This window comes from Heptranchias perlo, chromosome 4, assembly GCF_035084215.1.
Source record: "Heptranchias perlo isolate sHepPer1 chromosome 4, sHepPer1.hap1, whole genome shotgun sequence".
NCBI classification, from domain to species: domain Eukaryota; kingdom Metazoa; phylum Chordata; class Chondrichthyes; order Hexanchiformes; family Hexanchidae; genus Heptranchias; species Heptranchias perlo.
In genome coordinates this window covers 116669453-116684321 of record NC_090328.1, presented here as the reverse complement: position 1 = coordinate 116684321, position 14869 = coordinate 116669453, and the positions used below count along the sequence as shown (strand labels likewise).

At 44.6% G+C, this 14869-nt stretch overlaps 1 protein-coding gene and 1 long non-coding RNA gene across 2 annotated transcripts in view; one reads left to right on the top strand and one right to left on the bottom strand.

Moving 5' to 3' along the window:
• Window positions 1–9890, bottom strand: part of LOC137321209 (tight junction protein ZO-2-like) — a 95737-nt gene extending 85847 nt beyond the window's left edge. Inside the window, 1 exon segment of the mRNA XM_067983508.1 lies at window positions 9677–9890. Coding sequence (XP_067839609.1) covers window positions 9677–9697 — 21 coding nt within the window. The 5' untranslated portion in view covers window positions 9698–9890.
• LOC137321213 (uncharacterized) overlaps window positions 1–14869 on the top strand; it is a 79718-nt gene that overhangs the window by 4782 nt on the left and 60067 nt on the right. The window lies entirely within an intron of this gene.

Below are 14869 nucleotides of genomic sequence, written 5' to 3'. Positions count from 1 at the left end.
CGCGCTTGCTTCTCCAACACAAATTCTTTTGTATTAAATTCTGTGGGAAGCAGGGCCTGAAAAGAGGTTTTGTGCACACAGTACTTGTCTCTCCTCTTTGTAATTGTTTTCCCAGCTTTATTCCCATCAGAAGCCCGGTAGGCTGGTTATAACAATTCTTTGGCAAAAGTGTTGCCAGGCTTTTAAAGAAACCAAAAGACTAAAGAATTTCAGTCTTTTAAGGCTCCCCCCCAAAAAAAAATTCCACCACAATGCTGTCTTTCTCCCAACTATACTGCAAGAATTGGAAATAGTGTTTGATAAGGGTGCCAGTAATTTGTTTTAAGACTTTAATCTGTACGTACTAGGATACACAAACACCAAGTCTTTAGTCAAGTTTCATTACAGGTTTCATGTCTATGGTGTTACATTGAATAGGAAAAAACTCCCTTCAAATTCTGAAAATCAAATAAAAACAGAAAATGCTGGAAATACACAGATCTGTAAAGAGAAATACCAGTTATAACATTTTGCTCAGGACCCTCCATCAGGTTCTAATGAAGGATACACAAGCAAAATGTCAGAACCTGCATTTTTACAGATATTGACTGACCTGCGTCGAGCATTTTCTGTTTTTATGTCCTATATACGAACTAGAACCTCTCTGTAGCCTGCACTGGCTCCATTTAAAGCAAACAGGTGGTACATAATATGACAGTGGAATGTCTCATCAATTAAACATTTCAGGTATCTTTCTTTACTAGATACAGCTCAAGGGTATTTTCTTGACACTAAAAAGGGTACATACGAAAATGTCGGACAGGGAAAGACCACCTGGTCCATCTAGCCTGCCCCCAACAATCGTGATGCCTTATGCATCACAATTCAGATACTCCCATCCCACCAGGAGCCATGAAATCTCCTGGGAGAGGCGAAAAACCTAGAAAATTCCTCTCCGACCAACCCCCCTGCCCCCAACATGATCGACACCAGTTCTGGAGATCACATCGACCATGACTTGTATTACTTGGCACCTCCCTCTTGTATGAAGAGGGATCCATGGTCCAGCCAGGTAGCACATGGTCCAGCCAGGTAGCACACTCGCCTGAGTCAGAAGTTTGATCAAGCCCTCTTTGGAAGGTATACAGTGAGTCAGCACTCACCACTCAAGCTTGCAACCTGTTCCAGAGGTCTATTGTTCTCTGGGAAAAGAAAGCCACCTATCAACCATTTAACCTAGTTCTACCCTGGTGTAACTTATAAACGCGACTCCAGGTCCTCACCAACCTATTTAATTGAAATAATCTGTCAATGTGAACACAATCTAGCCCCTCTGTTATTGTGTAGACACAAATTGCTCGAGTTTTTCTTTCTCAAAAAGCTGCCCCCAAGTACTTTTAAAGTCTATTTTTTAATCTTAAACTGGGAATCGATCTTGTAGTTCTCCTCCAAACTTTTTCCAAGGCCTCAATATCACCAGGTGAGGGAGCCACATCCGAACCCAATATTCTGAATGAGGCCTAGCCAAGGTCTTGTGCAAGGAACAAATGGTATGTTTGAAATTATATAGAAGAGTCCTGTGAATGCAGCCCAGTACCATATTTGTTTTAGTTAGAGCTTCGTGGCATTGGTCACAAAGCTTTAGAGAGTTAGGAACGATCTTATTCTTTCTCCACAGGCTTTGGTTCTGTTCCCTCTAAGCTGTACGTATACTTAGGTGTCAGCTGTGCTTCAGTTGGTAGCACACTCGCCTGAGTCAGAAGTTTGTGGATTCAAGTCCCACTCCAGAGACTTGAGCACATACATCTAGGCTGACACTCCCAGTGCAGCACTGAGGGAGCGCTGCACTGTAGCCAATTTGCACACAGCAAGGTCCCACAAACCTTAGATCGGGATATGGAGATAGGATGGGAAAGTGGAGTTGAGGTAGAAGATCGGCCGAGATCATATTGAATGGCGAAGCAGGCTCAAGGGGCCGTATGCCTACTCCTGCTCCTATTTCTTATGTTTCTTAAAACAGCAATGTGATAATGACCAGAATCTGTTTTAGTGATGTTGGTTGAAGGATAAATATTGGCCAGGACACTGGGAAGAACGTTCCTGCTCTTCTTCAAAAAAGCGTCATGGGATCTTTTACAACCACCTGAGAGGGTAGACAGGGCCTCGGTTTAATGTTTCATCTGAAAGACGGCACCTCTGACAGTGCGGCACTCCCTCAATACTGCACTGGGAGTGTCAGTCTCAATTTTGTGCTCAAGTCTCTGGAGGGGAACTCAAACCCACAACCTTCTGTCTGACTCAGAGGCAAGAGTGCTACCCACTGAGCCACAGCTGACACCAAATTAACTCAAATTGAGTTTCCACTGCACTGGTGCCACTTTCCTGCATTAAGTAGAATAACTTTTTAAGCATTCTAAAAAGATGAACAGTAATAATATGACACAGTATAGCTTGAAACACAAGTGCAAACTCAGAACGACTTCACAGCCTCCAAGGAAGGGGAAAGAAATGTAATATCCCACAGGCAGCTTCTTACATTAAATACATAGGGGGAATACTTCCCTCTAAAGTTGAAAAATTATTTTCCAAAAATATTATAAACCAATTGCAATTTAAAACATTTTCACACACACACACACACACACACACACACACACGAAGGGAGAGTTAAGACTGTTGTCAAGGTGACCCATTTCATTTTTCTGGGTTTTAAGATTCTATTAAAGCACAATGCCTCTCAAATAAATGTGCTCTTGGTAATTTCATAATCTGATTGCGAGATAAGCGCACAGTGAAATAAACATTTGTAGATTAACTGAAGTACACAACAACCTAAAAGGAATTTGCAGCATCTCATCACCACAAGCTGTAAGAGGATATGATCTCTCTGACACACAACACAAAAATGCTGCCATCACTCCCATAGTTGGTGACGACTCTGCCCAATGCAACCATAACCACACAAAATAACCTACATTTCATTTGTCTATCACTCCTCGTGTAAAAGAAACATAACAAAGATGAACATCTGATGTAATCTTATGGAAATTGGGGAGGGGAGAAGACCAAAGACACAGTCAAAGAGCTAGGTTTTTTAGGTGGTTTTTGAAAGCAAGCTGAATAGTCTTAGAATTGTACCAAAATGTGAATAAAGCCAAATCTCCCTGTATCATTTTCATTCTGTGTGTATTATTAGTTCAATGAGATTTGCCAACTATTCTTATTTTGAAGAAATAATTTACATTTTCGTTAATCTGCAACAGGGATCTATCCTTGCCCCCCCCCATCTCATCTACATGCTGCCCCTCAGCGACATCATCCAAAAACACAACGGCTGAACACCTCCGCTCAGTCCGCAAGCGTGACCCTGAGCTTCTGGTCGCTTGCCATTTTAATTCTCCGTCCCACTCCCACTCTGACCTCGGCATCTTACACTGTTCCAATGAAGCTCAACGGAAGCTCGAGGAACAGCACCTCATCTTTCGATTAGGCACTTTACAACCTTCCGGACTCAACGCTGATTTCAATAACTTCAGATCATAACCACCACTCCCATTTTTTCCAGACAGCAGGTACTGGTAATGGTTCTGCTGTTGCCATTTACACCTCCTCTAGACCCATCTAGAAGGCAGCTCATCACCACCTTCTCAAGGGCAATAAATGCTGGTCTTGCCAGCGACGTCCACATCCCATGGACGAATAATAAAAAAAATCTTTTGTTTCTTAACTTGTCCCATTCCCACCCTCCTTGCCTTGCACCATCATCCCTTTTATTATTTAATCACTCCTGCCCTCCACCCTATCACAGACCTTCCCTTTTGTTCTTTCCTCCCCACTCCTTTCCCCGGCTCTGAACTTGCTTAAAAACTGTTAAATCTTTAACATCTTCCAGTTCTGACGAAGGGTCATCGACCTGAAACGTTATCTCTGTTTCTTTCTCCACAGATGCTGTCTCACTTGTCGAGTATTTCCAGCATTTTCTGTTTTTATTTTAACTATTTCAATGCTCTCTTGGCCGGCCTCCCATCTTCCACCCTCCATAAACTTGAGCTCCGCTGCCTGTATCCTAACCCGCACCAAATCCCGCTCACCCATCAGCCCCTGTGCTTGCTGACCTACATCGGCTCCCGGTCTAGCAATGCCTCGATTTTAAAATTCTCATCCTTATTTTCAAATCCCTCCATGGCCACTCCCCTCCCTATCTCTAACTTCCTCCAGCCCTACAATCCTCCTCCAACTCTGACCTCTTGTGCAGCTCTCCTACTTCCTTTGCCCCATCATTGGTGACCGTGCCTTCAGCCGTCTTAAGCCCTAAGCTCTGGAATTCCCTCCCTAAACCTCTCTCCTCATTTAAGACGCTGCTTAAAACCTACCTCTTTGACCGAGCTTTTGGTCACCTGTCCTAATGTGGCTCGGTGTCAAATTTTGTTTGATAAATCGCTCCTGTGAAGCGCCTTGGGATGTTTTGCTGCATTAAAGGCACTATATAAATGCAAATTGACATAGGAGATGCTGGTAGATCAGATGTTACCACGATTGTTGATTTTGCTCGCAATTGCATAGAGGCTGCTGGAGGGTGGCCGGAACTCGGGTCTGACTTTGGGTGGGGGGAGGGGGGGTGGGGGAAGAGGGGAAGTGACATGCTCAGGTTTTGGGTGCAGTAACCTGCTTCTTGGTGGGTTTTCCTGGGTGGCACGAGTCTGCGATTCTAGAGGTTTTCTTATCCCGTGGGTTACTTTCCAGCAGAAACAGGACTCGGGCTGTCCAAGTCAATCCTAGGCCATGTCATCACCGGCACCCCACAGTGGTCATTTATTACTCTGCTTCCTTAATACTTCAGTGGAGCTCCAATTATTTATCCAGAACTCACCATGAGTTCTTATTACAAATTTTAATTGGATAGTTCTTTCAAAGAGCCGGCACAGGCATGATGGGCCAAATGGCCTCCTTTTGTGCTGTATAATTCTAGATTTTACTTCAATATACTAGAGAGATTTTTGACAGATATTGAAAAACCCTATCTCCAATTGTTCAAATGCCTAAACATGAGGATTTGATATGCCCAGACATTTGGCAACTGTTAAAACACTAGGTCCGAATCCAAAAAAATCCTTAAGCATATTCCACAGCATGTCTCTGGGAAAATGGAATTATTTAGTTTCTCATGTTTTCCAAGCATCAGAACAAATCTCAGCTGGAGCTTAAAAATGGATTGTGTTTCACGGATTCCCACACGACGCGTTCCAAATCTCACTCAAAGAAAGAAAAAAGAAAGTTAAAGATAATCAGAGTGAAATTGTAAAAGAAAAAAAGTACTTGCATTTATATAGCACCTTTCACAACCTCATGACGTCCAGAGCGCTTTACAGCCAATGAAGTACTTTTGAAATGTAGTCACTGTTGTAATGTAGGAAACGCAGCAGCCAATTTGTGCACAGCAAGCTCCCACAAACAACAATGTGATAATGACCAGATCATCTGTTTTAATGATGTTGGTTGAGGGACAAATATTGGCCAGGACACCGGGGAGAACTCCCCTACTGTTCTTCAAAATAGTGGCCATGGGATCTTTTACGTCCACCCGAGAGGCGTTTAACGAAATCCCTCCATGGCCTCGCCCCTTCCTATCTCTAACCACCTCCAGCCCTACAACCCTCTGAGAACTCGGCGCTCCTCCAATTCTGGCCTCTTGCGCATCCCCAATTTTAATCGCTCCACCATCGATGGTCATGCCTTCAGATGCCTGGGCCCTAAACCTCTCCACCTCGCTCCTCCTTTAAGACCCAACTCTTTGACCAAGCTTTTGGTCACCTGTCCTAATATCTCCTTATGTGGCTTGGCGTCAAATTTTGTCTGATAATCGCTCCCTTGAAGCCCCTTGGGACGTTTTACTACATTAAAGGCGCTATATAAATGCAAGTTGTTGTTGTCTCATTCGAAAGACAGGACCTCCGACAGTGCAGTACCTCCCTCAGTAGTGCATTGGAGTGTCAGCCAAGACTTTGTGCTGGTGTGGGATTTGAACCCCCAACCTTCTGAATATATTGCCTTAGTGCTGATCCTGAATATTATTTGTGCAATTACATTATGTAATTAATAAAATTTGAGAGCTGACCAAAATAAATCCAAAATAGTTGTGAAGACAATGGAATTTGCACATTTGTGGAACACACTTAATTCATAGCTCCTTGAAAGTGGAGTCACAGGTGGATAGGGTGGTGAAGAAGGCATTCGGCATGCTTGGTTTCATTGGTCAGAACATTGAATGCAGGAGTTGGGATGTCTTGTTGAAGTTGTACAGGGCATTGGTGAGGCCACACTTGGAGTACTGTGTACAGTTCTGGTCACCCTATTATAGAAAGGATATTATTAAACTAGAAAGAGTGCAGAAAAGACTTACTAGGATTCTACCGGGACTTGATGGTTTGACTTACAGGGAGAGGTTAGACAGACTGGGACTTTATTCCCTGGAGAGTAGGAGGTTAAGGGGTGATCTTATAGAAGTCTATAAAATAATGAGGGGCATAGATAAGGTCGATAGTCAAAATCTTTTCCCAAAGGTAGGGGAGTCTATAACGAGGGGGCACAGATTTAAGGTGAGAGGGGAGAGATACAAAAGGATCCAGAGGGGCAATTTTTTCACTCAAAGGGTGGTGAGTGTCTGGAACGAGCTGCCAGAGGCAGTAGTAGAGGCGGGTACAATTTTGTCTTTTAAAAAGCATTTGGACAGTTACATGGGGAAGATGGGTATCGAGGGATATGGGCCAAGTGCAGGCAATTGGGACTAGCTTAGTGGTATAAACTGGGCGACATGGACATGTTGGGCCGAAGGGCCTGTTTCCATGTTGTAACTTCTATGATTCTATGATTCTATGATTCTAATTGACCAAAAAAACCCCAACAGGTGCACATTGAAGAGTGCACGTCTACACACTCAGACAGACACTTGGTAAACACAAAGACTGTTCCAAAAAGATTATTGATAAAGTGTATTGTTACCAGAGCACATTATGGAAAGATCAACCATCTTATAGTTGACATATTTTCCATCATGCTTTAAATCAACACACTTTATTGTTATGTGATCGTCACAATTCCTCAAAGTCTCTCCAGCTTCCCTTGAATCTCCTCCCCTTCATGCGAATATCCTGCTGTCCCACACAAATTGGTATCAGTCGCAAATTTAAGGTTTTTTTAAAACCCACTGCAGCAGAGATGCCACAACAGACATCTCAACATGGCAGTGATTAATGACCCAATAGCAGACTGGAAATTTTGGTACTGGCGTTTGTGACAATAACAACCATCACACGACTAAACTTGATGTAATCTGGGATAAACTAACACCACAAAATCAATGCAACTTTAAAAAGAACAAATATGAAGAGAATGAGGGAAGAGCATAAACAGCAACTTGCATTTATATAGCATCTATAACAGAGTAAAATGTCCCAAGGTGCTTCACAGGAGTGATTATCAGACAAAATTTACACCGAGCCTCGTAAGGAGATATTAGGACAGGCTTGGTTCTATGACCATCCAATCAGCAGAATCCTTTAGGATGAAAACCACTAAGATAACATGATTCAAATAATCACAGAACGTGTGCAATTAAAAACGATGCATGAAGTTGGGAAGTATTCGTATGGCACTAAGCTCTGGAATTCCCTCCCTAAACCTCTCCACCTCGTCACCTCTCTCTCCTCCTTTAAGATGCTCCTTAAAACCTACCTCTTTGACCAAGCTTTTGGTCACCTGTCCTAATATCTCCTTATGTGGCTTGGTGTCAAATCTTGTTTGATAATCACTCCCATGAAGCGCCTTGGGACATTTTACTACGTTAAAAAGCGCTATATAAATGCAAATTGTTGTTGAATCTTCACTGTACCTTTATCATAGCTGGTGCCCTTCCTAAATGGGGTGCCCAGAACTGCACACAATACTCTAAACGTGACCTAACCAATGTCATGTACAAATTTAATATCACTTCCTTGCTTGATTTCATATTCAATGTTCCTACATATAAAAAGAAAGACTTGTATTTATATAGAACCTTTCACACTCTCAAGATGTCCCAAAGAGCATTACAGCCAAGAAGTACTTTTGAACTGTGGTCACTCTTGCAATGTAGGAAACATGGCAGCTAATTTGCACACAGCAAGATCCCACAAATAGCAATGTTGATTATGACCAGATAAACTGTTTTAGTGATATTGGTTGAGGGATAAGTATTGGCCAGAACACCCCCACACTTCTTTGAAATAGTGCCCTGGGATCTTTTATGCCCACTTGAGGGGGCAGATGGGGCCTCGGTTTAAACCTCTCATCCGAAAGATAGCACCTCCGACAGTGCAGCACTCCCTCAGTATTGCACTGGGAGTGTTGGCCTGGATTATGTGCTCGAGCATCTGGAGTGGGAATTGAACCCATGACCTCCTGACTCAGATATTAAACCCAGAATCAACAGTAGTGGCCTTGGATAACAAAACTAATTTTAGGAATTTACCTCCCTATACTTACTTGCTCAACATTTTACTTTTCCAAAAATAAATTTCTGAATCATAGTATCACTGTGAATCACAGTGCATGTGTGTTGCAGGGCTGAAAGTAGGTGAGTTTGGGACATCTGCAGCTGTATGTTTGCTATTTTTAAAAATCCCACCCTGTTCATAAGGCTAATGCGGATTATAAAGTGGGATATTCTACTTTCAAGAAGTAGGGCTAGGGACGGAATGTTAGTTGGAAATGTAGAAGGCGAAAACACAACCCCATCAGATCAGATCAGATCAGATCCTATCCCTACCTGCAGACCGCCGGTCATTCATTAATGGGCTTTAAATACAACACAAACAAATCAGAGTCTGGTCACGTGAGCACTCCCACTACTAATCGCTTTCCACCAAAACAGCTAAAAGAATCAACTGCGTTTAAAATGTACCGGGCAAGCACTTAACCCCATCGAATACATCCACTTTCAGCATAATCCGTGCTCTGCACTGCGAGAGAATCTTTACTGTAACAAGGCAATATGATGTTTGGCTTCAGATACTATCCTTGCTGTATTCTAATCCTCAGACTACACTTAGCACTGTAAAGAGTCAAATTCAGCTTCCTATTAGTTATGATGTGGAGATGCCGGTGATGGACTGGGGTTGACAATTGTAAACAATTTTACAACACCAAGTTATAGTCCAGCAATTTTATTTTAAATTCACAAGCTTTCGGAGATTTTCTCCTTCCTCAGGCAAATGTTTGTGAATTTAAAATAAAATTGCTGGACTATAACTTGGTGTTGTAAAATTGTTTCCTATTAGTTAGTTATGGAATTATCATGCAGCACAGAAGGAGGCCATTCAGCCCATCATGCCTGTTTGCTCTTTGAAAGAGCTATCCAATTAATCCCACCATCCCCAGCCCCCTTTCCCCATAGCCCTGCAAATGTTTTCCTTCTCAAGTATATACCCAGTTCCCTTCTTAGTCACCTTTTTCTTTTAATCCGATGATTAACTACAATCCACGTGTATGGAAAGAACATTAAATTGAATATTTTTTTCCGCGGAAAAAAAATAAGTTACATTAGCTTAAGACTAGATTTCCGGAAGATTTTTTAAAAGGGGACGGTTTTGAAAGTTAAATTACAATTCAAAAAGAAACAAAGGACGGAAGGAATCGGCCAAAAGAGATGCGATTAAATCACCTTTTCTCTCTTGACGGGCATTTCCTGATGAAACGACGGACTGGGTTTGTGTCCCGCTAACCTTTCACATCGGAGCTGGTTTGGATCCGCACTCACACAAACCTTCCTTCCCCTCGTTAGTTGCGGGAATAAAAGTTATTCTGATTCTTCCCAGTTTCACGATCCGCTGAGAAAGTTTTCCCTGGAACTCCGGCCGGTCGCAACATTATTAAACATTCGGGATCTTCCACTGCAGCCGGAGGGGGGTGATGGTGGTTACAGGACCACTCACTCATCACATCTCCTCGATTAAGGGTACATCTTCAGCATTTCATTAAGAAGTCTTTGATTTCACAAACCCGTTTGTTCTCGTCTGCTGTACAAAAGTGTCTCATGTTTTAATACCAGTGGGTGTGTGACACGTTCCCCCCCCCCTTGTGCAGAGTGGCATGCTCAAAATGTAGCAAAGGTTGGGAACGCCCCAGTGCAAGTTTGGGAGTCAGGGAAATGCCCCTTTTTGTAAGGGTTAAAATGGGTTTATCAACAAAACCCAATTTTAAAGGGGCACAGCTAATAAAACGACGTAAACGTAAAATAAACTTTCAAAGGATCTGTCAGCCCTGCCTCAGTTGGGTAGCACTCTCCCCTCTGAGTCAGAAGGTCGTGGGTTCGAGCCCCACTCCAGAGACTTGTAGCACATAATCCAGGCCGACACTCCCAGTGCAGTACTGAGGGAGTGCTGCACTGTAGGAGGTGCCATCGTCTGATGAGACGTTAAACCGAGGCCCCGTCTGCCCTTTCAGGTGGATGTAAACTTCTTTACTTAGAGAGTGGAACTCGCTACCACAAGGAGTAGCTGAGGCGAATAGCATAGATGCATTTAAGGGGAAGCATTTGAGGGAGAAAGGAATGGAAGAATATGCTGACACGGTGAGATGAAGTAAGGTGGGAGGAGACTCGTGTGGAGCATAAACACCGGCATAGAGCAGTTGGGCTGAATGGCCTGTTTCCGTGCTGTAAAATCCTATGTAATTCTATGTAAAAGATCCCACAGCACTATTTCGAAGAAGTGCAGCGGAGTTCTCCCTGGTGTCCTGGCCAATATTTATCCTTCAACCAACATCACTAAAACAGATTATCTGATCATTATCTCATTGCTGTTTGTGGGAGCTTGCCGTGTGCAAATTGGCTGCTGCATTTCCTACATTAAAACAGTGACTACACTTCAAAAGTAAAGCACTTTGGGATAGTGATAGGCGCTATATAAATGCAAGTTCTTGCTTTCAGCAACCAAAAAGAAACTTCTAAAGCTAAATTATAATATTGTTCCCGGTGTCCACAAGACACTCCAGTCCTGGTCACAGGAGGCCCAGAGTGTATCGGTGGGCACCTTGTGCTCCCTCTCCAGGGCTGCCCGAGTGCAGGAAGTATGGGCATGAGAGAGGAGGGGGGGTCTGCCTTTTCTAACAAATCCATAAGGATTATACTGGGTTTCCCCAGTGTCATCACTAGAAGATCAAATTTGCATTGACCCCCTTTTTTTTTGAAAAGGGGCACAACTAATAAGAAAAAAATCCAAATTATAATATAAAACGTACATCCAGCAAAACAAAAAGGTAACATAAAACTAAATTATAATAGTAATACGAACAACACCTTGCATTTATTTAGCGCCTTTAACGTAGTAAAGCATCCCAAGGCGCTTCACAGGAGCGATTATCAGACAAAATTTGACACCGAGCCATGTAAGGAGATTCAGACAGGTGACCAAAAGCTTGGTCAAAGAGGTAGGTTTTAAGGAGCGTCTTAAAGGAGGAGAGAGAGGTTTAGGGAGGGAATTCCAGAGCTTAGGGCCCAGGCAGCTGAAGGCACAGCCACCAATGGTGGAGCAATTAAAATCAGGATGCGCAAGAGGCCAGAATTGGAGGAGCGCAGAGATCTCGGAGGGTTGTAGGGCTGGAGGAGATTACAAAAATAGGGAGGGGTGAGGCCATGGAGGGACATCATAAGATTGCAGAAGGGCCAAGCATACTGGGTGGACACTGCATGCTCCCTCTCCAGGGCCACCTGGGCACAGACAAGACCGCGGTAGTGAGGCAGGCAGTCAGAGCGGCACCCCCCCATGGGCCATGTCCATCTTGGACCTACAGATGGCCATCTTGACCAGCCGAAGGGGGGAATGGGCGGACTGAGGTAGGGCTGCCAACTCTGGTTGGAAGTGTTCCTGGGGGTTTCATCACATAACCTCACGCCTCCAGCTGCCCTGCCTCCACCGGGTCGAACAGCTTTGTTTCCCCCATGTCCAACTTGGTTATAATTAATAAATGAAAGTATTCTAAGAAAATGAACAAAACACACCAATTTTTAAATGCCCCTATCGCTTTTGTCCCAGGTGTTGCTCACAGCAGTGTCCAGGAGATTAATCTTTAATTCCTGGAGACTCCAGGGCAATCCTTGAGGGTTGGCAACTCAAGGTGTAAATATTACTCTTATTATTTTAGATGCTGACAGATGTGCTGCTCATTTCTAACATTTTGTGCTTGTAATTCAGATTTCCACCGTTTGTTATTTCCTTTTACTGCTGTTGTTTTTAACAAACACGGAGATGCTGCCCAGAGAAACAGGGGGTTGGGGCAGCCAGGTTCAAAAAAAAGAGCTAAGTCTAACTCTTCAAGCCTCTGAGAATTGGCTGGCTGGTTATTAACAAAAGATGTCTTGAACCTCAAAAGGAGAAAAAAGGATGTGGTGAGCGTTTTGAAGTGGCGACAAAAAAAACTTTCACCAACGCTAGTTAAAAAGAGGGCACATTTGCATTAAATTCAACTCAAAATAGCAAAAGCTGCAAATGCACAGATCAGCCAGCATCTGTGAAGAGAAAAGACGGATTATGTTCAAAACCAAGGGCCATAAATGTAAGGAAGTCACTAATAAATCCAATAAAGAATTCAGGAGAAACCTCTTTACCCAGAGTGGTGAGAATGTGGAACTCGCTCCCACAAGGAGTAGTTGAGGTGAATAACAAAGATCCATTTAAGGGGAAGTGAGATAAACACATGAGGAAGAAAGGAATAGAAGGATATGCTGATAGGGTGAGATGAAGCTTGTGTGGAGCATAAACACCGGCATGGACCATTTAGGCCGAATGGCCTGTTTCTGTGCTGTAAATTCTATGTAATTATGATTTTTTGGTTCTGTATCCTTCATCAGAACAGTTTTTCCTTTTTTTAAAAATTAAAAATCAAGGGCTCGATGTTACCAGGGCTGCGGGTTCACGGCAGGGGGGCTATTGGGCGCGTGGGTAACGCGCCCGGTGAAATTAGTCAGCCACCCGCGCGATCGCAGCCCAATTGGATCCACTTACCTGGTCTTCCGGGTTCCCCACTGCCGATCTGCGCGTCGGGCGGGCTGTGCATGTGCAGTAAGATCTGTCAGCTGGAGGAGCTCTATTTAAAGGGGCAGTCCTCCACTGACAGATGCTGCAACAAATAGAAAAAATGACAGCATGGTGCAGCCCCGGGGGAAGGCTGCTCCCAGTTTAATGATGCCTCACTCCAGGTATCAATACTTGGGGTGAGGAGGAGGGGGAGGACAGAGATCTTCCCCCCAGCGGGCGGGAGGAAGCGGCCTGCCTCTGCCACCAAGAAGGCCTGGCTCGAGGTGGCAGAGGAGGTCACCTGCACCACCAACATATCGCCCACCTGCATACAATGCAGGAGGCGCTCCAATGACCTCAGTAGGTCAGCCAAAGTGAGTACACTTACTCATTCCCCTACACTCCATCTGCCACATCACCGCCCCCACCCCACACCTCCTTCTGCACTGCCAACACTACTCTGTCACATCACCCCTCATACCCACTCAAACCTCATCCTCATCTTACCTGCACTTACTCACCTCGCCAGTACTCATCCCGCCACTACCACTCAACCCAATCCTCATACAATCTCATGGCTCTATCTCATACTCATCCTCTCGTGCATCTCTTTCACAGTCAGCCTCACTCAACCTGCCACTACCTGTGCTGCAGCCACAGGGCATGCATCACATATGTGCAGTAGGCAGCGTAAGGCAAACGTGTCGTGAGCATGAAGGCGATGCACAAGGGTGTTTGAGGGTTTGTCGTGGTTGTTACTTATATTGAATTTCTGACCAACTCACATTACATATTATATTGTCACCACTACTGCCATGTCTTTGCGAATCTTGTCTGGTTTGTGCAATAATGCCCTTTCCTGAGGATCACTATGAAGACCCACAACTGATGCCACCCATTGTGTTACTGCAGAGTGGGTGTAGGTGTATTTGCAGGGCTCTTTTGTGCAGACGGCTGAGAGACGTCGGCGATGTCCCCGTTGGCACCCTGGAAGGATGTGGAGGAGAAGTTGTTGAGGGCAGTGGTGACTTTGACAGCGACAGGTAAGAAGATGGTGCTCGGGCCAGCCAGGAGCAGCTTGGCATGAAGGAGGCTGCAGATGTCCACGACTACATGTCGAGTGACTCTGAGCCTCCGTGTGCACTGCTGCTCAGAGAGGTGCAGGAAGCTGAGCCTCGGTCTGTGAACCCTGTGGCGAGGGTAGTGCCCTCTGTGACGCATCTCTCTCTGCGGTAGCCCTCCCTCCTGCTGTACAGGTGGATGTGTCACAGCACTGTGTTGTGGAGCTCCACGTGTCAGAGGTGGACGGCGTGGATGGCGAGGCTGGTGAGGCTGGTGATGCTGTTCGCCCTCCGAGGAGGTCATGACTGCAGCTACGGCGGCCCCCATCCGGAAGATGTACATCTGAGGGGGTCCGCAAGGTAGGTACATGTCTCTGGACCCCGGGGTAAGTGTGCAAGTTGGTGACTTTGATTGTCAGGAGGAGGGTGGTGGAGGCCAAACTTTGTCCCAAGTGACAGAGTGGCCTCCTGCAATGAGTGAGGATCTCCCCCCCCACCTGTCAAATGGACCTTTGCAGCTGCCACAGGCTGATGGCTGCAACACGTCCATTTGAACTGGGAGTGTTTCCCCCAGTATGGGAAACAGTCCCAGTTTGCTATAAAATAGAATCATAGAATCATAGAAGTTTACAACATGGAAACAGGCTCTTCGGCCCAACATGTCCATGTCGCCCAGTTTATACCACTAAGCTAGTCCCAATTGCCAGCACTTGGCCCATATCCCTCTATACCCATCTTACCCATGTAACTGTCCAAATGCTTTTTAAAAGACAAAATTGT